The sequence below is a fragment of the Pollicipes pollicipes genome, unplaced genomic scaffold (assembly GCF_011947565.3).
Source record: "Pollicipes pollicipes isolate AB1234 unplaced genomic scaffold, Ppol_2.1 Scaffold_3447;HRSCAF=4054_pilon_pilon_pilon, whole genome shotgun sequence".
Lineage (NCBI taxonomy): Eukaryota > Metazoa > Arthropoda > Thecostraca > Pollicipedomorpha > Pollicipedidae > Pollicipes > Pollicipes pollicipes.
Window position 1 is genome coordinate 40,274,363 of NW_023596297.1, and position 24,979 is coordinate 40,299,341.

At 53.1% G+C, this 24,979-nt stretch overlaps 1 protein-coding gene across 1 annotated transcript; it reads right to left on the bottom strand.

The window, feature by feature from the left end:
• Nucleotides 1–4,751: 4,751 nt before the first annotated feature.
• LOC119091328 (major facilitator superfamily domain-containing protein 6-B) lies at nt 4,752–11,221 on the bottom strand (the record flags this gene model as incomplete). The annotated part of the gene is given in 8 exon segments (XM_037214048.1): nt 4,752–4,824; nt 5,380–5,571; nt 6,487–6,608; nt 7,041–7,213; nt 8,643–8,794; nt 9,142–9,885; nt 10,342–10,438; nt 11,135–11,221. Coding segments are annotated over 7 exon segments (1,520 nt in total), but the record flags the coding sequence as incomplete, so codon positions are not given.
• Nucleotides 11,222–24,979: the final 13,758 nt, after the last annotated feature.

Below are 24,979 nucleotides of genomic sequence, written 5' to 3' on the forward strand. Positions count from 1 at the left end.
GCTTGGCAAACATCGGGACAATGATGACTGGGAATGCCCTGAAAAACTCATCAAGTCATGTCAGATATTTAAAGAATATGCTTAGTTCTGAACGGGCGGGCTGCTGCATACACGAATTTTTTATCGTGCTATCGTGGAGTGTTGGCGAGTGAGCAGATATAAAATTACATCGTGATCAAAGTGCGACTGACCCAGCCCAGGCTGGCATCAAAAATAGGAAACGTGGATTCCAAGAGGGACACGGTAACCAGTCTAAAATGGGTTAGGCCAAACCCCATCTGAAACAGGTGGCATAACCATCATGAGGACCGCCATCAGGACAAAACCGTGTCAGTCGTCGCAGATTTCGACAGGGAGTGTCCTATCGCCCTGGTGCCACTATGCGATATATATATATATATATATATATATATATATATATATATATATATATATATGCGCATGAAACAGCCCACAATAGCTGGATTCCAACACATTCGCTCATTATTGTGGTAATGCTGCCACGACATGAGCAGTGCTCTATGCGTGTCATAGAGCGCCCGGGCCGACAAGTGGCATACCCGCACCGGGCCATAGCATGCCCGTTCACGAGGCGCCGGAAGTTGGCCAATCATCGGTGATGGTTAGCATGCTACCAGGGAAAGCCAAGAAGCGGTGGACAGGACGATGAAGTCAGCCTTCAAAACGCCGCACCGTCGCTGGGAGCTGCCGCCGCCAGCGCACATCTACTCTCAAGAAAGCTCCAAAAGTCAATTCAAAATATGCGGATTGCGGGACAGCTGGAGTCCTAAACCATACAATATACTCAGATCCGCGTTATCCAAGAAGCGTCACGGGAACACTCACAGACTTCACTCATTGGGCCAGGGCTACCACCAGCGTGCTGAAATGACTGCCAAAACACTGAAACTAACTCTCCGGCTGGACGGTTCGGCTAAGCCGTCGGACTCGACAGATCCATAGCACGCAACTGCAAGCCGCCCGCTCTGAATCAGGCCCCCTCCATTCATACATTTACCTCGCGTTCGATCTGTTATCGTGATTGCGGCCAATTTCAGGTAGCTGGCTTCTTAGCACAAACATTCAAGTAATTATTATGTGTGATGTATATGTGCCGTGGGTTGCCCAGTTCAAGTGTTGAATGTTTGCGCAAACACGTTGATGCTGATCTTAAACATTTTCAGTCGTGATTATAAACCAACCTTCTATCAGCGCACTCCTTTCATATACCATACCATGTTATTACACATCCTTAACTATACCATGATTAGATATTTGCATTACAGAGACTGTCGCCCACACAGATGTGCTGGCTCTCGCGTTGCTGGGAACTAAAAAAGCGTGAGGGAGTATCTTACCCCCCCCCCCCCCCGTCCTCCGGACGCGCCTTATTCTAGTAACGAACACAACTCTTGACCCGCTGGAAGTACGAATCTTAAACACTATTAAAGGTAGTACGGACACGTACCATTACAAACGCATCTTGAATTTCTGCGTTTCCAAGCTGCTCATGATGATCAGTGCGTGACTGTTTTAAGATGAAGACTACCTCTACGTGGCATAGACAATGACCTGAACACCATTTGTCATCACAGTATTCCGATGCAGTTGTAGACCCGCGGAGTGCGGCGTCACATGGGCCGGTGGAGCCCAGCTTTTTGCACGATCGTCACTTCACAGTGAGGAAAGGCTTCTCGGCATGTCTCACTGCATCGAGACAGCCCAGGAATAGCCCAGGCCGACTGTTGTAGACCAGCGGAGTGCGGCGTCACATGGGCCGGTGGAGCCCAGCTTTTTACACGATCGTCACTTCACAGTGAGGAAAGGCTTCTCGGCATGTCTCACTGCATCGAGACAGCCCGGGAATAGCCCAGGCCGACTGTTGTAGATCCGCGGAGTGCGGCGTCACATGGGCCGGTGGAGTCCAGTTTTTTACACGATCGTCACTTCACAGTGAGAAAAGGCTTCTCGGCATGCCTCACTGCATCGAGACGGCCCGGCAACAGCCCAGGCTTGCTACTTGCAGCAGGGCATCCTAAGCATTGGAATCCTCAGACTAAGGCAGGCATCCTAGCGTTCCACTGCGCATGATCATGGTGAACTATATCGCTGACGCATTGCGGACTAAGACAGATAGTTCCTTCCTTGATGATTTTTACATTTTGACATTCAGACGTCCAAGCAAGTCTGGGCACTGGTTGACCTCGGCAGCGCCGTGTGCTCAAGTGGGCTCCAAACAAACCAAAGAGATGGGATTTAACGAACGTTTTTTTTTTATCGTTTCAATGACACAAACCAAGTGAATGTCATTCTGCAGCTGGCAGTGGGCGGCCCAGTCCCTCCCGTTGTGCTGCACGAAAGAGTCGCAACACTCCCTGGCAGAGCTAGTTTCGGGATTTATTTTTGATAAAATACGGTCATGCTCGGCACCTGGTATTTCCAAGACACGGAGTGATAACAGTCATTGCCAGGATGCCCTACGGCGCAGCATGAGAGGCATTGTTTCACCAGCAAAGAAAAGGCAATGATTCACTCATAGCCATAATATGAGAGTCGGGCCTTTGTGTCTACGCGTGAATAAGTACAACGCGCCTCTGGCGCAGCACACCTTCATGGTATATGCGTTGCGTCCGAGACATTCCGGCCGGCCCCATTGTCCGCGCGATGGGGCTGGCTGGGAATGGAATGGGAATGTGCTCGCTGACTGGGCTCCAACAAAGGATAATCAGGCCGCTCTTAGCATTGAATGTTGCCTCGCATCTGGCTTTCCAGAGCACTTTCTGAGAACTGGCCCTGATGAACGCGACACTCCAATTTTACACTAATAAATCTATCCACGTGCGGGTAAACAGACATCGGCAAGGCGCGCCGTCACGACCAAGGCTGCAGCTCCAGCGAGTGGCCCCATGGCAGCCAATCCACATCAACACCAAGCTGCGGTCTTCTTGATGCTACCGATCCCCCTAAGCAGCATTTTGGCTACTCAACATCTGACAACTGAGCATACCTTTACCGATACCTTAGATGCCTGTGCTCCCGTCTCACATCAAACCCACGGCACGTGACGCTTTATACGGGAAAATAAGTAGCCTCTGTCATGGTGTCGGACTCCGCTCCGCTCAAACGCCGTGCCCACATGCAGTCGCTCTCCGCCCATACGAATGCAGACTGACGACTGACAGCAGGCACGCAGCAGATGAGCGCGCACGTCCGTGGCAGCATGAAAACCAGACGCCAGCCAATGAGAGAGAGCGCGGACGGGCGGACGCCATGCTCCGCGCGTCCAGCTGTCTCCGCCACCTCCGTACGTCAGGATACCGTGCGTCACACAGGCGGGAGCACGGTATCCTGCGGGCGGGCGGACAACGTGCTCCGCGCGTTCAGCTGTCTCCGCCACCCCCGTGCGTCAGGATACCGTGCGTCACATAGGCGGGAGCACGGTGTCCTGACGCAAGTTGCACATGCTCTTGCTGTACGTCGCCAGTTCGAAATTGGGCGACGGCCGCAACACTCAGTGGATACTACCTCTAGACTGGCGGGCACCCGGCAATTGACGGAACAGCTGCTTTAGGCTCTGTGAAGGAATCTATCTCGGTCATCAAAAGACCTGTCTAATGGTCCTCAACGCTGGCGTACTGGCCTTACGCGCCTGGCTCACCGCTGGGTCCACGCTATCAGAGCTGGGTAACACGATCCCGCATATGCGTCATTTCTCGGTTTAAGCTCTCGCCAGGTCACATGGTGCGGCTTATATACCGGAGCCAGAGATGTAGCAAACCACTCTTGGACGTGTCTCTGCTCCGTGCGGAGCTCGGCTCGAAGTCTCTGCTCCTCGCAGAGCTCGGCTCCTACTGCAACACCCATCATACTAACAACGGAGACGTGGACGGGCACACGGTTCATCGCAAAGATCGTTTCAACAATAAAGGACGCCACATGACCGTGGAAGTGCCCCAAGTTTAAACAACTCAATGTGGCAAGATCGCACCGTACTCAGCTGGTGGTGCTGTCGCCACAGTACAACCAGCCGGTGGTACGATGGTCACGGTACAGCAAGGCGATGAAGCTGTGGCCACGGTATAATCAGCCGATGAAGCAGTGGTCACGGTACACTCAGCCCACAGAGCTGCGATGAGGTACAGCCAGTTAATGAACCATAACCTAAGCACCATCGCGTCCGACGGTGACGGCTCTTAGTGCGGCAGCTCACGCGCCGCTCAGGTTCTAACCGCTGACCTCTGCGTGTCACCCCAGACACGTCAACACCAGGCGCAGTACGCCCGCTTACTTGGTACACGCTGGCGTCAAACACCAAACCACCACTGGTGTCGTCATCGAAATTCCAATACAGGGTTGGTACAGTGCGATGTGACCAAGTAACATTATCAAAGCCTTGAGCATATTCCGCTATTTTTGCCGGATGATTTTATTGATAGCTTCCGCTAGCTGGTTTTAACCGGTACAAGCCGATTGGCAAGAACTTTCCAGTCACTTTCTGCCAACCCTGTAAATGCATCTTGATTATGTACGGCTACTGACAACTGTAAATATGAGTGGGATTGTGACCTTGAAGCACATTAACGACATTGATTATTTACGATAGATATAATTAATTTGCTACAACCACACTGCTGAAAGCACCCCTGTGCGACGAAGCAGCCAGCTGGCTGGCCGACCAGCGGCAAGGCGGGTGAAACCACAGTACCTGGAACATGCGAGCTCCGCCGACCGCGTAGTAGAGGAGCCCACCAGTGCCGCTGCCGATGGCCACCCCCACGCACTCGAACGACGCGCCCACCAGGCCTTGCAGCGTGGCCGTCATGCCTACAACACCAACGCCGGTCAAGCGCCGCCCAGTGGCGGCCGGCCGCGCCCGCAGCGCTCACGACACCAACGGGTCACGGCCAACCGGTCAGTGCCGGCTGGCGGCTAGCTCCGTTGGGTAGATCGCCTGCCTTCCGATTCACACACCCGTGGCGGGGTGAGTTCGTTTCGCTTAAGACGCTCACTCCCTGTCCCTGACTGAGGTGGCCTCCAACTGGCGGCAGCAACCGCGCTAAATGTCAGGTGGTGTCAGGTGACGTCAGAGGGCAGGACGGCCGGTACCGAGCATTACGGCACATCGAGTTTTTACCACATAATGATGTTGGTGACCGGACATTTCACGCTGGGATGGTAGGATAAGAGCTCACGCAACAAGCACGAGTTAGCGCGGGCGCTGAACACAGTGATCCGTCGGTGGCCAGACACGACGCGCGGAACGGCCAGGTGCCCGGCGCGCTGTGGCGCCATACAGCGCACGCCGTGCGGCGACCCCCGGCGACAGCAGCGGCGGCAGCGGCGGCGCGGGCCGACACCGTCCGGCCGGTGCCCACCCACCTGGCGGTGCGATCACGCCGGCGTACGCCACCATGTTGGCGTAGAACAGGCCGAACGTCAGTCCGTTCAGTAGCTCCACGGGCAACACCAGCCAGGGGTTGCGCAGCAGCGAGTACAGCAGGAAGCGCACGCCGAACGCCAGCAGCACCACCGTTTGCGTGTGAACGTGACCCAGTTTTCCAATGATCCAGCCTGGGAGAGGGACAGAGCAGTGTGAGAGAGCGATACGCTGACAATGACAATGGGTCCCACCTGCAGCGGCCGTCGACGCCCGACGTCGAAGACACGCGGGCGCCTGTGCAGTAGCGCAGCTCGGACAGTAGATGCGCACACGGCATCACCACCCCGTTATACAGTGCACGCATAGCAAAAGTCCGGGGCAGCAGTCACAATGAGCCACGCTTGTCCGCCCCCGACGTGCCTGTGGCTGAACATAGGCCGGGATTTCAGCATGTGCGATGTTTGCAAGATCCACGTAAAATTTCTGTCGAGCGCGCTTTTCAACGTTCAAGGCACTGATCGCAGACGTACTGTGCAGGCCGAGCGCGGCCACGTCAGTATTAAAACCCCATTAAGAGTGCAATAACTGCTACAAACCGCTCGTTGCTACACTAGTCACAAGGTCATGACTGAGCACGATGGCACACGCTAACTGACCGCGAGACACAAAACTGAACAAGAAGTCGATGGCGGATCAATACAAAGAACCAACTGGAAAACGCTGCGCACCGCAAAGGACGACTAGTTTGCTTCTCGTCACTCGTGTAATGCGTACCTTTGAGTGTCGCTACAATTACCCGCCAGCTTTAACAGCATGCCGTATCAATTGCCAGCAATTGAACATGATATGGTCTTGGTAAACGGAAAGCGGGCACCTCGTTTTCACCGATCCTGGCACTAACACATACGAAAAAGGGACCACACATCTTCAAAGCATTCATGCCTCGGGTATCAGCGTCTATGTTCCATGTCAGTCGTGTTCATCTCGTGAGCTTCGAATGAGATATACATGCTCATGCTTCGACAGTGTTTAAGCACTACTCTTATATAATAACTCTGACCGATAATTTTAGGAACCTCCCCAGTCGTAACGAGCAGACGCCTCACCCGATATGAAGAAGAAGGGCACCTCTCCGAAGAAGCATTGCACCAGCAGGGTACCTCCGGAGATGATGCTGATCCACTCGTAAGCCGAACAATCCCACGCCAGGGCCACGTCCTGCAGATGGCTGGACGGGGACGGAACAACAGATCAACTGCAGCTGGAGTCCAGCCAAACAGTGGCTCAAAATACTGCGACGCTTGTTACTGCTTGGGTCACTGTCGTCAATCGCCCACAACACCGTCCAGTAAGAAGTACCCGAGGAAACAAACTGACACCGGCCACCGATTACGCGTCTCAAGCCTAGACCTCATCCTATTCGAATACAAGCCTCCAGGAGCGCGTCGCAAGCCCAGCATCCCGCTCTATTCAAACACATCCCTCCAGGCCCAGTGTGCATACATGGAAGCGTCTCACGTCCGAACAACGGCCGACAGTTCAGTCACAAGCCCAAGACCGCTGGCAGGCTCCCCGCACTAGAGCCAACAGTCACGCAAAAGCTCAAGCCCAACTCCCTCATTCCATTCCCGCGGCTGAACCAATTAGGCATTCTGCTCACAGGAAGAAGAATGTCCAGAGGACGCCGGTCATGGTGCCGACGACGCAGCAGCTGAGCAGGAAGAGGAGGACACGTGGCCGTCGCAGCAGCGCCCCTAGTCCTGCCCGGAACTTGGGCCGCGCCTCCTTCAGAGACGACACCCGCAGCCGCGTGCACACTATGATGTTCAGCACCTGGCAGCACGACCGAGAGTGGCAGCGTGACACCAGCCGCACCCGGGCCACGTGTGATATGGCTCCCAGCGGCACCCGGGCCACCTGTGATATGGCCCTCAGCCGCACCCGGGCCACCTGTGATATGGGCCTCAGCTGCACCCGGGCCGCCCGTGATATGGCCCTCAGCCGCACCCGGGCCACCTGTGATATGGCCCTCAGCCGCACCCGGGCCACCAGTGATATGGCCCTCAGGCGCACCCGGGCCACGTGTGATATGGCTCTTAGCCGCACCCGGGCCACCAGTGATATGGCCCTCAGCCGCACCCGGGCCACGTGTGATATGGCTCTTAGCCGCACCCGGGCCACCTGTGATATGGCTCCCAGCGGCACCCGGGCCACCTGTGATATGGCTCCCAGCGGCACCCGGGCCACCTGTGATATGGCTCCCAGCGGCACCCGGGCCACCTGTGATATGGCCCTCAGCCGCACCCGGGCCACGTGTGATATGGCTCTTAGCCGCACCCGGGCCACCTGTGATATGGCTCCCAGCGGCACCCGGGCCACGTGTGACATGGCTTCCAGAGGCACCCGGGCCACGTGTGACATCGCTTCCAGAGGCAGACGGGCCACGTGTGACATGGCTTCCAGAGGCGGACGGGCCACGTGTGACATGGCTTCCAGAGGCGGACGGGCCACGTGTGACATGGCTTCCAGAGGCGGACGGGCCACGTGTGACATGGCTTCCAGAGGCGGACGGGCCACGTGTGACATGGCTTCCAGAGGCGGACGGGCCACGTGTGACATGGCTTCCAGAGGCGGACGGGCCACGTGTGACATGGCTTCCAGAGGCAGACGGGCCACGTGTGACATGGCTTCCAGAGGCAGACGGGCCACGTGTGACATGGCTTCCAGAGGCGGACGGGCCACGTGTGACATGGCTTCCAGAGGCGGACGGGCCACGTGCGGCATGCCAGCCAGGCGCCGGAGTACGTCTTCACTTCAGAGCAACCGTTCATGAAGCTACAAGTGTCAACGTACAAGCCAAGGATTGATGTTGGCCCGTCGTACGCAGGTCATCACCAATTACCTGGTTCGATAGGCAACACAATGTTCGAAAAGCAGGCCAAACATGAGGCATCGAAAGTCTTGATATGAAGAATGGTTATTGAGTTCAAATACCAAACCACGCTCTCCCATTGTCGGAAAAGGTGTAACGCGTCGTTTTGACATTGCCCGACAGCTTACAGAACACGACCAGGTCTTCAGGTTTTAGACCGATTGAGTCAAAATAAAAGACGCAAGATGTGCCACCAAACGCGGCATCTGCCTACCTTATCCACCGTCCCAGCCAAACTGACCCGGGGCCGTCTGGCGTCTGGCTGACACCTCCGACCACCGCCACCGCTTGCGCGCGGCCAACACCACCCGCCGAGCGCGTCGCACGCACCATGAGTCCGACGAGCAGGTAGAAGGCGTGGGAGTAGTCCTTGGCGTGGCGGCCCGCGCTGGCCACGTCCACCAGGTAGCCAGACAGGAAGCTGAAGGCACCCCAGCCGATCGATCCCCAGACGCGCTGGTAGCCGTACCGAGCCGGATCGTCTGCGGCGTACGAGAGCGCGGCGGTCGCAGCGGCAGACGGACACACACGGCCCCGGTAAGCCACGCACATGTTCTCGGCCTCAGCACGCCAAGCCGCTCGCTCAGGCAACAGCACCTTGTGATCATCACAGGGAACCATTGGAAAACCACATCCACGTCACAAACAAGAGCAACACGATTTACTTTAATACCAGTGGTACTTGAGCTAATGACAGCCACCGACAGTGGGGCTGAGCTTCGCGTTTGCTACAGTCTGCTACTGCTCGATGTAAAGGTAGTGGAGTGGGGCCTGGCATCTACTACAGTGCTGAGCAAAGCTACAGTCAGGTTCGACCGCCCGTACCAACCGAGCAGCTTGAAGGCGATGGAGTCCGCCAGCGGCACGCTCAGCGAGGTGCCCACCCATGCCAGCACCAGGAACAAGACCATCAACCAGAACTGGCTGGTGCGATAGTAGGCGCCCGTGTCGACCGCTTTGGCGTCAAGCGCCTTCATGAGCGTCGCGTCGTCGCAGCTGAGGCGACAGCTGACTGTCTGAGCACTGCGGCAGGTCGGACGGCTGTGAGGCCCCTCGCCACCCGACACGTTCCACACCGGCAGGAAGAGGCAGCGGCCCTCCAGGTCGGCGCCATTCAGGTCCAGCTGCAGTTGCAGCGGCGGCGGCGCCACGGACGCCGAGCGGCACCAGGCCGAGCCGCAGTCGGGCCACTGGTCGCACTGTAGCTGGCACAAGGCGGTGGCGTTGTGCGCGGCGGCCGCGAGTTGCTGGGCGTGGCAGGAGGGGTGCTGCCCAGCGCACACGCGCACGAACGTCTGGCCGCCGCAGTCCAGCTGCACATCAGCTGAGAGGGCCGACGGCGCAGCCGGCAGCGGCGGCAGAAAGTGCAGCGCCGCGTAGCCGACCGTTGTCACGGTCAGCAGCAGCAGGAACACCAGCTTGTGTCGGTGTGTGGCATCGGCCAGCCCGCCCACCAGCGGCCGCATCAGCGAAGCCAGCACGGGCAGTGCCAGGTAGATGGTGCCCACACCCACCTCTGACACACCCAGCTGGTGTGCATACACTGGCAGGAATGGCAGTATTGGTGCCACACCTGAGGGGTGATGGTGCAATGCTGGTCAGCTGAAGCATACACACATACTCAATCAGTGACAGCTAGGCGACAGACAAAAACTGCTTCCAACTGTACCAGCTATACTTACAGCTAACATGTCTGCGGAGTAACATGATCTTGTATTTCCTGAGGTATTGTATAGCAGTGCACATATCTGACACTGCACTGAACTAAGCTTTGCTCACTTTTACTGAGAAATGTGGTCAATGACACTAAGCCAAAGCAAAATAGCCACTACTATGCACACCATAAGTGGATATATATGAGTTAGAGCAACTATAGAGTAATCATTTACCACCTGCTTCAATGGCAGAAACAACATCATTCATTAACAATGTCTTCTACATCATTTGTTCACAACACCTTAGGCAAGACCATTAACAGGGGTTTCCTAGCCAATTGAAAGATCAACACAATTTGCATGTTTGTACTCACCTCCAAAAAAGAAGAAGTAGCATGCCTTCACAGGGAGTAATTTGGCATTGACTTTGAACTTCATGGCTCCAGCCTCAAATAATGTGAAGCTCAGTGCCTGAAACACCCATGGACACTTACCATCTCTTTCATTCAAGCATGACACAAATCAAATGTCAATGATGTGTAGCTACAGCATACATATATCCTAACAGCATTCACTAATACAATATAGAGCTACTAGTGGTTCCATGCACTGAATTTTCCAAAATAAACTCTAGAATAATACAATAAATGGGTTATGTTGGAAATTTGGTTTTGGCTTTTTAGGGAAAGAGAACAAACATTTCAAAACTAAGGATTGTAATGAGAAGAGAAGCAGATGACAATACATACCATGCACTAACTAATCTCAGTGATGGCCTGAGGCCTTTGACAATTAGTAGCTTGTAGCCCTGAATGCTTTGGGCTTTCTAAGCATTTCCTTCCTAATTGTATGCTCACACCATCTGTACTTTTTGAAGTTAAGACACAAAAAGCTGCTTATATCAACATTCTACTTACAAGGGTGCCTCAATTATGGGTGATAGAAACTGACACCTAAAACATTGTGCACCTGTAGCATAATACCCCAGGGCACAGCATACCAAAGTTATGAATGAAACTCATGCAGCCCGCTCTAATAAAATGAAATCCAACATCTGGCACATGGCAGAGCAGCTACTAGCCAGCCAAAGTAGTATCTTTCTCATCTCAGATGCTGGGACAATGTGATACCCACCAGTTTCTATTGGCCTAGATACGAACTACGAACCTAATGAGCTTGCGATCAGAGGTGCGATTTTCTATTCAGTTGGATGGGACCCTAGCCGCATTACCCAGCTTTGAGGAAAAAAATTCATAAGATTCACGAAAACAACGTAATGCGCACAGTTTATCTGAATGTAATGACTTCCTGTTTACCCATTGCCCCAACTTATGTTCTCAGCCACGCCGTCTGGGACATCCAGCTGCTGTGTGATAGGGGCCTGGATGTAAATGTAACAGGGACAGAAGGATTATTTCCTCCTAAAACAACAATCCGGCCCGACATAGCTGGCATCCACACCTTTCCTCTGACTTGGTAAGTGCGCCGCCGACAGGGCGATGAGCAACGTAACATACGTCAGTAGCAGAAAAAACTTAAATCTAAAATTTTGTTTATCTTAAAAACACAACTAGAGCTACTTTTAAGAGTGCCCGTTTTTTGATACCGTTTTCAGACAGTTGCGTTCTTTTTTGACACTGACCCATGCCCCAAAAATGCCCCGCCCGCGACGACCGCCGCCCAACCCGAAAGTGCTTACGCTTACGTTCGCGACACGCATCCAGCAGTCAAACCTTGCTAACAGTCAATCTTCCGAGCAGTGTGCCATATGTACCGCAACATCGCTTTTGCGCTTTGGACGCGTGTAAATCAACTCATGAGTACATATACACAGAACAGTTCCTCTGCTTAAATCCACTACGAAGTGGATTTACACAGAATGCCACTCCTGTGTAAACCGACTCAGATCTGAGTTGATCTACACCATCGGCCTATACAAGTCTAAATAGCCTACTCCCATTGGCGCGGCGACCGGCCGGTTGTTCCCGTTTTGCGACACTAGCGCCACCACGCGGGGAGGGGCAAGAGTTAGCTTCGCAATGATAATCCTATGGCGCATGGCCGACATTCGGAGGCGTGTGATTGGGAAATGATGGGAGCGAGGGCCTTGAAAATTCTGGGGCTGCTTAAGACGTCAATTTTACGCAATACGGCACAGCAAAGGTCGCTCCAAGGGCATGGGTAGCGGCTTGACAGACTGATCTAGGCATGCCGATTCTGCAATTTTGCGTCGTAGCAGAAGTGTGTGTGTGGGGGGGGGGGGGGGGGGAGCAGGGTAATATCTGGTCTCAGAAGAAAACAGATGGTCCTTCTAAGACAAAAGATGCCATAGCGATAACGCTGGAAACAGTTGTTCTTAACCCTCATCCGGATGTGGTCCTTTGCAACATTCCAGCGGGCAGAGGGGCCGAGCCACTCGCATCACCCTCTCCTGGCTTGTGGCTTCGGCTTGAGATAGTCAGAAGCAAAGCCGAGCAAGATAATTGTCATGAATGTTAGCCAACTGTATCCAGTTTTAAATGTATTCGACAGTTGGGTTCTCCCAGGTCGGATAGATGACCCAAAATCGTTGGAAAGCACGACTTTTCGCTGGCGGCACTTCGACTGACGCCAATGCCATCATTCGCATCAGCCTGTTGGGAGACGGAGGACATTCTTACGTCGTTGTTTATGGGCGAAGTAACCGAGTTCTTCCTAGAGTTCAGGCCATGGTTATCCCTTTGTATGCACTGCATGCATGCTGTTCACCTGCGTGAGAGAATAGGTCTGTCCCCATCCACACTCAGATAAGACCACAGCTCATGTCTCGGTTCGGTACGTTACAAGAATACAAGCTATGTCCAGCACCATCGGCTCGGTACTCCTGCGAGCTGTGTAGGCCACCGATATATGCGCATAGTGTATCATGTTATTCCGAATATGCACGCCGTGCTATTGACGTTAACGCACAGGACTTACGCGTCGACATCCATTACAGCCCCAAAACTACGCATAGTATATTATGTTGTTCAGAGTATGTACACCGTACAACAATGCTAATGCACAAGACTTGCGTGTCCACGTACCTTACAGCCCCAAAACTACGTAACTGGTGAATCTACTTGCGGTCACCAGCAAATATATTTACTGATGTATTTGACTACTGGTGTGCAAAGAGCACCTGCTTGTACAGGTTGTGCCTCAAATGGGTACGGAGCATTCCACTCACTGCAGCATTTTGTCCATAGGCGTGGAGGCGGACACGCAGATACCTGGCCACGATCCGTTTTACCATTACCACAGCATGGCACTCATCCGCTCGCGGCTCGAACATGTCGTCTTGCACATCGGGGAACAGTTCGTGGCTGCATTCAGTCATTAGCTGCGCCAGGACACTGCACTGGATACTCAGTGACAGTTTCGCTCGGTCCATCTTACCACACTTATGCAAAGCGGTCAAATGCCGCTCAGCTGCCGTAACGATCGCGTACGTCGACGCTGACGCGATGAGCAGCCCGCCGTTGTCCCGCACTTTAACGAGACCCATCACCTCATGCGACGGAGGGTCGTCCTCGTTGCACAGAAGTGCACCAATGCACTCGCCACACCCGATCGCGCCCGTTTCCACCAGCTTGGGGTACACATAGCCGGAAATGTGGCCAACACAGTTGTCAACGAACCCCGAGCCGGTGTCCTCCGTCGTGAGGAGATGCTGCACGACCGCCGGCATGGGGCCACTCTCGCTGAGCGTCGGCCGCTGCCGTTTTGGACGACGGATCTGAAACAGGTCGTCGTCACCGTCATCCCGTGACGTGCAGCTCCCGGTGGCAGATGGCGATATGAAGTTGTGCAGTATGAGTCTGCGCATGGCATGTTGCAGTTGGGCCACGTTTGGGTTGTTGTTAAAGCCGCCCATACGTCGGATCCGGCCGAACAGCAGCTCTAGATGGTCTTGGGACATCCTGTATGGCAGTACATAGATGAACCCCTCCTCCAGCAGTACATAGACGAACCCCTCCTCCTCCTCTAGCCTCACTGACGTCCATGACGGTCTGCGTCGCGAGACAGAGACCCGGGACCGGGGTGAAGCGTCCCGTCTGCAGTACCGGTTCGCCTGATGCTGTCTGCAGCCGGAACAGCACGGAACTGAAGTCGGCCAGAAACTCACGTCGGAGCCTAACGGAAATGATTATCGGTCAGAACACTCAAAAAGGAATAACAGCGACATCTATAGCCTTTACTGAGGCAATTGGTCGTCCACAAACCGCCCTCACAACATAATGTTCAAAATGAATTGCTGATAACCAGAGGTCGCCCAGTCGTTCCATTTTGTTTGCGGGGGAGCGGGCAGTCCACGCGTTCTTGACCGGCGACCGGTGGGGATTGCCCATACATGCCTGAATGGCCAATTTCACCTGGTGATTGGAAGGTGGGGGATGGGGTGGGGGTGGGGGAGCATAAGACATAAGTGGCCAGCTGTAGGGAAATAATGCATACTTTTGCCCCACGTTTCACTTTGGGACATTTTGCTCCTATCGCTTGATCTGCCTATGGGGATAACAGGCGATCAAACGCAAAAGCACATCACGCCATATGCCAATGCCATTTTCAAAGAACATTTCACTAGCATGATTGTTGATGCTGTGTATGTGATGGCTGGTATTTGGCAATCCCAATATATTTCCTTAGGGGAAAGAAAACACACTTTTGATTTATCAGGTTGTTCTTAATGTTAATTACTTTAACTTACATTAAGTTGTTGGCAGTTACAGGAGTCTTGAAGCCCTTCCCATAGGGGTTGCTGCTGTTGAGGTAGTCGAATGTCTGATCAACAAGCAGGATGACGTACGCCGTTACCCCCGCTCCGATGAACTCATGGTGGCCCGACTCTTCTAGGTACAGCAGAGCTTTGCCCACCGAGCTGCTGAACAGCTGGGCAGCAATCTTAACTTTCATTTTGTTCTTTTCGCACTGGACGTGCAGGCGAGAGAATTGTTGGCCGCCCGGATACCCTCACTGCGCTGCAGGTCGTAAACGCCTGTGAATATATCCACAATCGTTATTTCACCTTGGCTGCAGAATGCTGAAAACAAGCTGAACAGGTTCAGTCATTAGTGCAAGAGTATCGCCGTGCTCTCAGATTAAGTTAAGTCTCTCTCAAGTCTCTACCCATGCATCTAGACGCGAACTACACAGATGATGGGATAGATGTATGCAGAAAAACAGAGTGATACTTAAGTAAAAAGTAGTCTTTTAGCATTATACTTGGTTTTGCTGGGACTGAATTACCACTAAATCATTTACTACTAAATCATTACTACTACTATTAAATTTGGCATACTCTTACCTGAATATACTTCCAGGATGCCTCTTCACCATCCAGTTGAAGGCTCTTGTATTCACCAAGGAGGCCTCGCAGCAGTTTCAGCATGTGCACCACATCCAGCAGAACATACACCTGCTGGTTGGTTGCAGGATGCGGGAAGTAGTTAGGAACAATGGAAAACTGAAGTTGTTTTGGCTGCAGGTTCTGAATGCCCAAGTGGCTGAACATGGACAGGTTGGCTTGGAGTCCATCAGCCACGAACGCTCGCACCTTCAGTCCTGCATCGCTCAAAGCACACAGGACAGTCTTGGCCAGTTCTGTCCGAGTCTCACTTGAAATGTGGTCTGTGAGAAAGTAGGCGACAGGATGGCGCCACACACCTTTGAGACCAACGGCCATGAACACTAGGGCATTTGTTGCCAGTCTTGTGTCCTCCACGTCCCCTGCACCCGCAGCAACATGACCAACGAATTTGTCTTTGGGTTGCGAGTACACCTTCGCCTTCCGGATCGCCGTCTCATCAACCATCAAGCAGCAGTTGGGGTCGATTTTCTTGGCTGTCACTTCACAGCACAGCGTCTGTAGCATTTCGTGGAGGACGCCCACCTAACAGCTGATGCTTCTCGTCCACTCTCGTAGCGATGTTGCACCCGGCGGAGAGAAGTTCTTTGAGAGGAACCTATATGCTCTCGGGGAATAGTAGTGGAAGGTGAGGCAGAGCTTCTTGATTTCTTCTGAATACCTCTGGCCACTTCGCTTCTTCCTGCCACCATTGACAGCTTCGTTGGTGAAAAGCGCTGACACCATTGGGTTTTCAAATCGAGATCAGATCACCTCGAGAAGCTCGGCATCGACGATCCGGCTTTCTTTGAGGGCATCCAGGGTACTTTTGAGGCACTTGAACCGCCTGTCGCGCCTCTGCAGCTTCTGTCGCAGCTCCTTCTGCTCGTAGCGCAATTTTCGAACCCTTGCAGCCATCTTTTTCAGCGGACTGGAAATGTGTCGACTTATTGCACTTGCACTCTAGCTATGCTCTGAGCCACCTGGGTGGTGTTGGAGCTTCACTGGGGTGTCCTGTGGCAGTCGCTGCTCTGGTGCAAGCTGAAACTGTTGCAGCTTTGAGGCAGGCTGTAGCAGTGCCTCCTCTGGAACTGGCTGCAGCAGCACATCCTCTGGGGCAGGCTGCACCTGTGTCTCCTCTGGAGAGGGCTGGTGTGACTGCCCGAGAAGCCAGCGCCTGACATGCTTGGCTTGGGTGGAGTTGTGCATGGGCTGACAGGCTTTTGGGGATTTTTTGTGCCACTGGTTTTGTCTGCTCGGGGAACATGAACCATGATGGGATGCTTCCCTCACGCAGCATTCTGCGTTCAAGGTATGGTTCAAAATCAGCCTCCACGAAGTGATCACTGCATATAAGTGCACTCTGAGAGGGCTTCCTTGCCCTTTGCTTTTGTCCCTGATGTCTTTTGGCAGTGATCCACTTCCTCAGCAGGTTCAGGTCATGATGGGGTACCTGGAACAGAAACAAAAAATGCATCTTCAAAATGCACCTCATGCACCTTCCACAGGACTTTTCACCCCAGCCTGATTCAATCTGGTCCACATTTTGCAAGCATTATGCCCAACAGAGCTGTGATCCACATTATGACCATGTCACCTTAATGATCTTAATGCTGCCCTGCATTAGGTAACAAATGCATATCATGCATCACAATTGTCACCATACCACAATCTGCCACATTTATGTTGTTACCACAATTGTCACCATGGCACCATCACAATTTGCAGATGTCTTATGAGTTGGAGTGGTAGTTAGGTGCCATTCATATTCCATGACACAGAACATGTCCCTTAGATGGGGTTATGTCCGGTTGTGTCTTTGTGCTCCAAAGAAAATTTGTGGTTGTAAGTGGGCTGCAAGCTGGAATTTAATTATATATTCCCTTCAGACAATAGCGAGGCAACTTGATAATAAGTTCCATGTGAATTTGCGCACTTAGACTGTGTCTGGAAAGTTGAAATTTGGGTATCACTGGTGTGGGCCTCTCACTTCCCAGCACAGCCTCAATCAACAGAATCTAGTATGAAAGTCATACAATTTTGTTGTCAGCAGATGCACAGGACATTTGTGAACATCTCTTGCACCTTCATTTAGCTCTATATACAATATGATGACAATAAAAAACAAATTGTCACATACCTGTCAATCAGTCATTCCAACAAATCTGTGGTGCTGCAAGCAGTGTGCAAGGCCCAAACCAGCAATACAATTTTTTTAGGTTTTTGTACACAATTTTTTACTGTGAGGGTTCAAATCAAAGCCTAAATTCTGGGCCCTATGAAGTATACACAAGTTCAGTTGTTAGCTGAGCTTGAACTGGATCACAAAATGTTGCATTTGATACCATTTTAACCATTACCAGGTTTTCTTGGTGTGCAAAGAGCTAAAACATCCAGCTGTTTCAAGACACTCGTTTGACTCTGTCGTTATCCTAAAATCACATGACAAGGAGTGGTTTTCACTGTCTAATTTGCGTCTAGTCTTGGCCAGCTTAGTCTTGTCTCATGAGCTCTATTAACCACGCAAATACATGCTGAAGTGCCATTTTCCACTTCAAAGGAAGCAAACGCAATATCAATGCCGTACCAGCACCCCATCAGTGTTGAATAGCACACGACAGCCTTCGTTGTTGTTGTTGATAGGAGTTTTAGGGCGCGTCGACTACTGTGGTCATTTTGCGCCCATAACAGCTAAATTACAGCCTACGGCGATAAGTGACCAAATATATACATATACACACACACATATATATATATATATATATATATATATATATATATATATATCACTCGGAAATGAAAATGGCTGAGTTGTGTCAGGAACGCGTCATTGATACGAAGCTTTCGGCAGCTTAAAAACTTCCTAAACACGGTATAAACTATTCAGGCAGGTGTATATAAAGTGCAGAACTTAACATGCGATACGAACCTGAGGGTATGTTCAATATGTGGTGAGCCGTCACCTAGTAAATCGGAGAGCGGTCAGGGACGCGCCGCCGGGGCCGAAGAACCTCAGACGCTCGTCGCGTAGTATGGGACAGCATATGAGCACATGTTCCACTGTGAGCGTGGTGTTGCAGTGGCGACATCGTGGTAGTTTGTCGTGACATAGTAGGTATCGATGTGCAGCATAAGTATGGCCAATCCGCAAGCGACACAGGATTACTTCCTCCCGTCTCGACTTTCGATAGGATGGCTGCCATTCCTGAACAACCGGCTTGATGTTTTTTCAGTTTAGTGGTGCCCATCGTATCGCATGTGTTCTGCCATTCCCCGCGCAAAAAGGAAGAGATGGCTGAGTACAGGTCTGTGGCGGGTATCGGAAACGCTCTGCGACAGGGACGACGAGTAGCACGCTTTGCAGCAGAGTCAGCCAGCTCATTTCCCGCAATGCCAACGTGGCTCGGAATCCAGCAAAGTACTAAGGTCTTGCCAGCCCGGTACAGAGAGTCGAGACGCAGTAAAATATCCTGTATAAGGGGATTTACCGGGTTAAAGCGCCTTAGTGCCGGAAGGGCACTTAGCGAATCCGTTAAAATCACGTGCAGACTGTCTTCGCCCACCTCTATAAAGCAAAGAGCCTTAATTATGGCCACAAGCTCTGCAGTATACACGGACGCGTGGGCTGGCAGTGTAAATGATCGCGTATCGGGACCACACACAAAAGCGGAACCAACACCCGTATGCGTTTTCGAGCCGTCTGTATACGTAATTGTGAACCCCCGATATGTTTCGATATGCTTCAAAGCTGTTGATCTGGCAACGTACGGAATCATATTTTGCTTCTGATCCTCCGACAATGAGACGTCGACAGTTGGCGATACCATCACCCACGGAGCGGTCGGCAGGCTCGTGGGCGTGCCACACCCCGAAAACTTAAGCCACTCTCAAGAAGAACATTACGAACACGCACACAGAACGGCGCCTTGTTCGGACTGAAAAGCATTGGATATGTGGCGTGAGAACACAGCGTCATGTGTTGGGTGGTTCGGGAATTGCGCGAGCTTACAAGCGTACCGCATGCCCAACAACTGTCTTCGGGCAGCCAGCGAAGGTTCGCTGGCTTCCACAAGCAAGCTGGCTGTCGGAGACGTACGAAATGCACCAGTAATGATTCTCAACGCAGCATGATGGACCGCATTCACTGTACGTTTTACGGACTCAGAGGCGCCATCACATACAAAACAAGCATAGTCTAGTTTGGGGCGAATCAGTGAACGGAATAATAATAAAAGTGTTTTCCGATCTGCTCCGTATGATGTTCGTGCCACACATTCCAATATGTTCAGTGTCTTAAAACACTTGTTACGCAGAGTGGTAAGATGCTCCTTGTAGGTCAAACGCTTATCAAAATGTAATCCCAAAAACCGTGCCGCCGCATTGCAGGGGATCGACTGTCCATAAAGCTTAAGCACCATGTCGGGACACTGACGCCAGCGTCGACAGAAGTGGACGGAAACTGTCTTCGAGGTCGAAAACCGTAACCCGTTGAGCATGCTCCATCTTTCCAAGCGAGTCACAGCCAGCTGCAACTGACGCGACATGGACGCTGCTGTGGCAGAGCTGCACCGGATGGCGAGGTCATCAACAAAAAGCGAGCGACCAATCGCCTGGGGAAGACTGTCCCCAACCTCATTTATCATGACGGCAAACAACGCAACACTTGTATACTGCCCTGGGGTATGCCGTTCTCTTGTGTGTATCTTTTCGAGCATACGGAACCGACACGGACGCGGAAGAAACGGTCAGCAAGAAAGTTCGCAAGAAAGGTAAGCATAGCTCCGCGTGTGCCATACTGGAACAGCTTCCTTAAGATGCCATATCGCCAGGTGGTGTCGTAAGCCCTTTCAATATCGAAGAACACAGCTCCTACGTGTCGCCTTTCCCTAAAAGAAATGCGCACAGTTGAGTCCAAGGCTAAAAGGTGATCAACGGTGCTACGGTTTTTCCTGAAACCACACTGCGCGTTCGAGAAGATATTGTTGCTTTCTAAAAACCAAGACAACCGTGTCTGAACCATCCGCTCCAGGAGTTTGCACATAGAGGAGGTCAGCGCAATTGGACGGCAGTCAGATGGATTCCTCCCATTCTTGCCAGGTTTCAGGTACGGAACTATGAGCGACTCCCGCCAAGAGGTGGGGAATCCTCCTCCCTGGTTGAATGCCAGCAACATAGCTTGTGTTGCTGTTAGTGGAAGTTGCCGGAGCATATCATTATGAATTAAATCCGGGCCTTCCGCCACGCTGCGCAGAGAGCTAATGGCAGACATCAGTTCAAACATTGTGAAAGGTTTGTGATATGAAAATTCTTCGGCTGTACGAAAGTTTATCTGGGCTGCCTCGCAACGAGCACGATGACGTATGAAATCAGGGGCGGCGGTTGTCCGCCCACAACGCTCCGCGAACGCACGAGCCATTTCGTTCGCCACCTTAGAGGGGTTCAGTGTGTCCTGGCCATTCATATGAAGTACGGGGTGCGGCAATGAGGAGTGTTGGCCTGCTAAACGCTTTACCCGCGCCCAAACCACCGAAGTCGGCGTTTGGCAATTTAGCTGGCCCACATATAAACGCCAAGACGTACGCTTGGCTTCCAAGATAGTGCGTCGGGCTGCCGCCCGAGCTCGTCGAAAAGCGATTAAGTTGTCCGTAGTGCTGTGTCGATCAAAGTCCCGCAGGGCTTTTTTACGCGCACGTATAGCGTCGCGGCACTGGTCCGTCCACCACGGAACAGGGGGACGACGTGGGACACCAGATGTACGTGGAATGCTTTCTTGTGCCGATCGTAAGATTGTGGAGGTGAGTTCTTCTATCGATGCAGGCACATCCGCCGAAACGGAAGCCAACCTGGTTTCCACCCGTGCCTGAAATTCATCCCAGTCAGCCTTTCTAAGATTCACCGTTGTGGCCTGGAACCGAGAGCTGCTCCGTTCTGGTAGCGCAACCAGATGGGGTAATAATCACTGCCAAAGGAGTCGTTGTCAACGGACCATGTCAGGCGTACCGCCAGTTGGGGGCTTGAAAAACTCAAGCCCAGCGCCGATGTCTGACCTGACGGCAGCGTCATGTGAGTTCGGGTCCCGGTGTTTAAAAGACAGAGATATTCATCACGTAAAAAAGTTTCGCAATGCCTGCCGCGAGTGTTGGTCTGGGCGCAACCCCAAGATGTGTGGTGAGCATTAAAGTCACCCAGCAATAGAAGAGGCGGGGGGAGCTCGGTCACCAGAAATCTCGTTTCTGCCGTCGGAAATGGAATACCAGGAGGTAAGTATAGCGAGCAGACCGTTATTGCACGACGCCCAAAAAGTATCTTAGCTGCAACAGCTTGCAGGTCAGAGTGTAAGACGACGCGCTGGACAAAGACACTGCGGTGCACAGCCCAAAGAACTCCGCCATGTGCAATTGGATCAGCTGGCGTATCCCGACGCATTACGGTGTAGCTCGGGATAGTAAAATGAGAGCCAGGTGCCATTTTGGTCTCCTGCAGACAGGCGATGGCGGGACAGCGCTCATTCAGAATGACTCGGAGATCGTGTAGACTAGTTCTCACGCCCCTGCAGTTCCACTGTAAGATACTGGTCATAAAGCTAAGAAGTGAGGGTAGCCATTACACACCTAGCTCACCAGCACAGCGCGCAGAATATCAGTCAATAAGCCTGCAAGGGGCCGAAGTCTAAAGGGGTCAAAGCCACTCTTTAAGACGCGACACGGTTCAAAAGAACTGGGCTGCGCCCGTTGCAGGACCGGACACCTTGGTCTGGGAGATACGGCTCGATTACGCAGAGCGGTGCTCCACTCTGGGCCGAATCCTTGGGCTTCCTTCGTCGGATGGAGACGGAGGGCCGGCTGGGGGGCGCCTTGTGCCAGCGTGCCCAATCCTGGGTGGTGGAGGGGGAGGACCCATGGATGGGGCGCTGCCAGACACCTGAGGACCGGCGGGAGGCTCAACTGGTTTTCGGGGCGATGGAGCACCGCTGCGAGGGACGGACTCCTTGCCCGCCCCAGACGTACGGTTCGCCGCCTTTGCCCGTTCTTGTTCGGCCAGGCGTGCCCGCTTGGCATCGCGGGCGCGCCTGTCCGCCTCGTGCCGCTCCAACGTTTCTATCGCCAACCCGCGTGCGTTTGTTAGTGGTGTCGGAGGTGACGAAGGCAGCGGAGCACGCGAAGCGGGGGCGGACGAGGGTGGCGAGGGAACCGATGTGGAGGCCGGTGGAGCCCGCGGGCCACGGCCACGCCGGACCACCGTCCAGCCCTCCTCTCCGGCAGGAGACAGCGACTCCGGGGGAGTCGGCAACACGGAGGGTGCTGACCGGCCAGACGCCGGGGATGGAGCAGGGGGCTTAGCCCGGACGCCAACATCCGCCACAGAGTCGTTGGCCGGCGAGAAAGGAGTCCGGACTGCTGGCTGGGAGTCCGGTGTACGCGCTGATGGTACAGCGGTGAGACCAAAAAATCTCAAGAGTCCCACGAACTGAATGACAGTCATCAGCTCGATGACGTTGTTGTGCGGCAAAGCAGTCTTCACTTTCGATGCATACGCGAGCTTAGGATGACTCGCGTCATGCAGGTCTCTGGCCTCTCGGAGAGATATGTTTTTGGACGCTTTTAGCGAAAGTACCTCCTTTTCTCTGACGAAAGCTGGACGTGAACGGTCAAACACAGTGTGTGGCGTTTGGTCCTTACCACAGTTGACGCAATAAGGGTGGTCAGCGGTGCAGTTGTCACTCAGGTGGGTGGTGGATGAGCACTTGCTGCATACTGGATTGTTGCGAAAATGGGGTTTTGTATGGCCGAACCGTTGACATCGGAAACAGCGCATTGGGTCGGTAACAAAAGGACGGACTTTCACGAGGGTATAGCCCACACGAATATCTGATGGTAGATCCGGACGATTGAAAGTGAGAATGATGTTGTTGGTAGCGTTCAGTTCTCCTCCCCTAACCAGGATTCTACGCGCGGCGGTTACGCCGAACTCCGAAAGCTCCTCGATGATTTCGCTCTCACTTACATCACGGAGGTCAAAACATTTACGACGCCTCTAGATGATTTTTTTTTGTGTTGTGTGGTGTACTATCAAATATACGGTTTTGTCATGTTTCCCGCTCTCATCACGAATACTATAAATGAATCCCTTCGCTTCTAATGCACGCTTGGCCTCCAGACCACTGGCAAACTCTACCTCGATGTTGCCATTCCTCAGCTTGTCACACCTCGTGATGTCTACCAAATTTGTCACAGCCGTTGCGTCGTTGGAACGCTGACGGGGTGGAAAGCTTTATATCTCCGCTGGAGAAGATCAGAATCCGAGGACAAGAGACCGCCGAATCCCCCTCGCACCCGGGCCTCAGCGCTGTCCGACCTCCTTTCGGAGGCCGGGTGTTTGTCGGGTTTTGAGAAACCATGCAATTGTTTTTCAAGCATTCGGCGCCGGGGCTCCCCACCCACCTCGGAGCCCAACAGGGGGACGGCCCAACACTCCCTCGGGAGGTGGTCACCGCCAGGGCTACCCCGGTGCTATACGGGGCGAACGACGCCTCCCACACGGCCAGGTGTAACCGGGGAGACCCTCCCCGTCCTGACCGTGGTTCAGTGCCGCCGCCCCTTGACCCGCTTAAGCCGCTGCGCGCGGCCAGGCGCCCCAAGCGGAGACCCGCAAGGAGCACCCAACCGCAACGCGAGCGACAAGCCGCTAGACCCGTCTGGGGCCCCACGGGCCCCCCACGCTCCGGATATTCTGGCCAAAGTGGAGTGTTGGGACGCGCCGTGACTGACCCGCACGACGCCCTCAGCCACCAGGATCCGATCAACCCGGGAACGTGGGGCGGGGGGGGGGGGGGCACGGCGACCCCGATAAAACGAGGATGAGGAGTGGTGATAGGGCCGGATGACGGAGAACGGGTAATGGGAAGAGGAGCGGGCGGAACAAGGAGCAGAGCTCACGTATCGGCAGGGTCGCTACGCCCTTAGAGGAACAGCTTGCGCTGTCCACCCGTTTCCGGAGCTGGGACCCGAGGGGGCGTAGTCCCCTACACCGACCGAAGCCGGTGCCCCTGCGGGGACGACAGCCTTTCAGAAGTGATAAACATTGATGTCGCCTGTCCTTGAAAGGTATTTTCCTTCTGGTTCTTAGATGTTCTTCATTCCATCTTCCTACTCGCCAACATGCATATTTGTTATCCTACAGGTGGATGCAACTGGATTCAGTTGTGATAAAATGCCTAGATGATAGCAGGAAAGCACACAGCGTATCAGAGCAAAACAATTTATGATATAACTTTCCATCCCCACCTCGATTACCAGCAAATACGCAGGTTGACAGTTATGGCGCAGATCGGCATACAACAAAATCAATGCACGATCAAGCTCGAAAATACTTACTTGTGGAATGACAAGCTATCTCCATGCCGTGGCCGATCACCCTGCCTCTTACTACACCCGATCGCAGAGCAGTTTCTCGTCATTTTCGCTCCATACGGCACCGCGAAACCCCCGCGGATAGCAGTTCCAATGGTTGCTAAGCGCCGCAGAAAAACGCTTGCCTTTCTACAGCGTTGCCGGGCGGCACGTTTTGTAAAATCGAGAAGTTTGTCTAGTCTTCTATAGGTCAATGATCTACACATAAACGCACTGCTGTGTAAATCCACTTGTGAG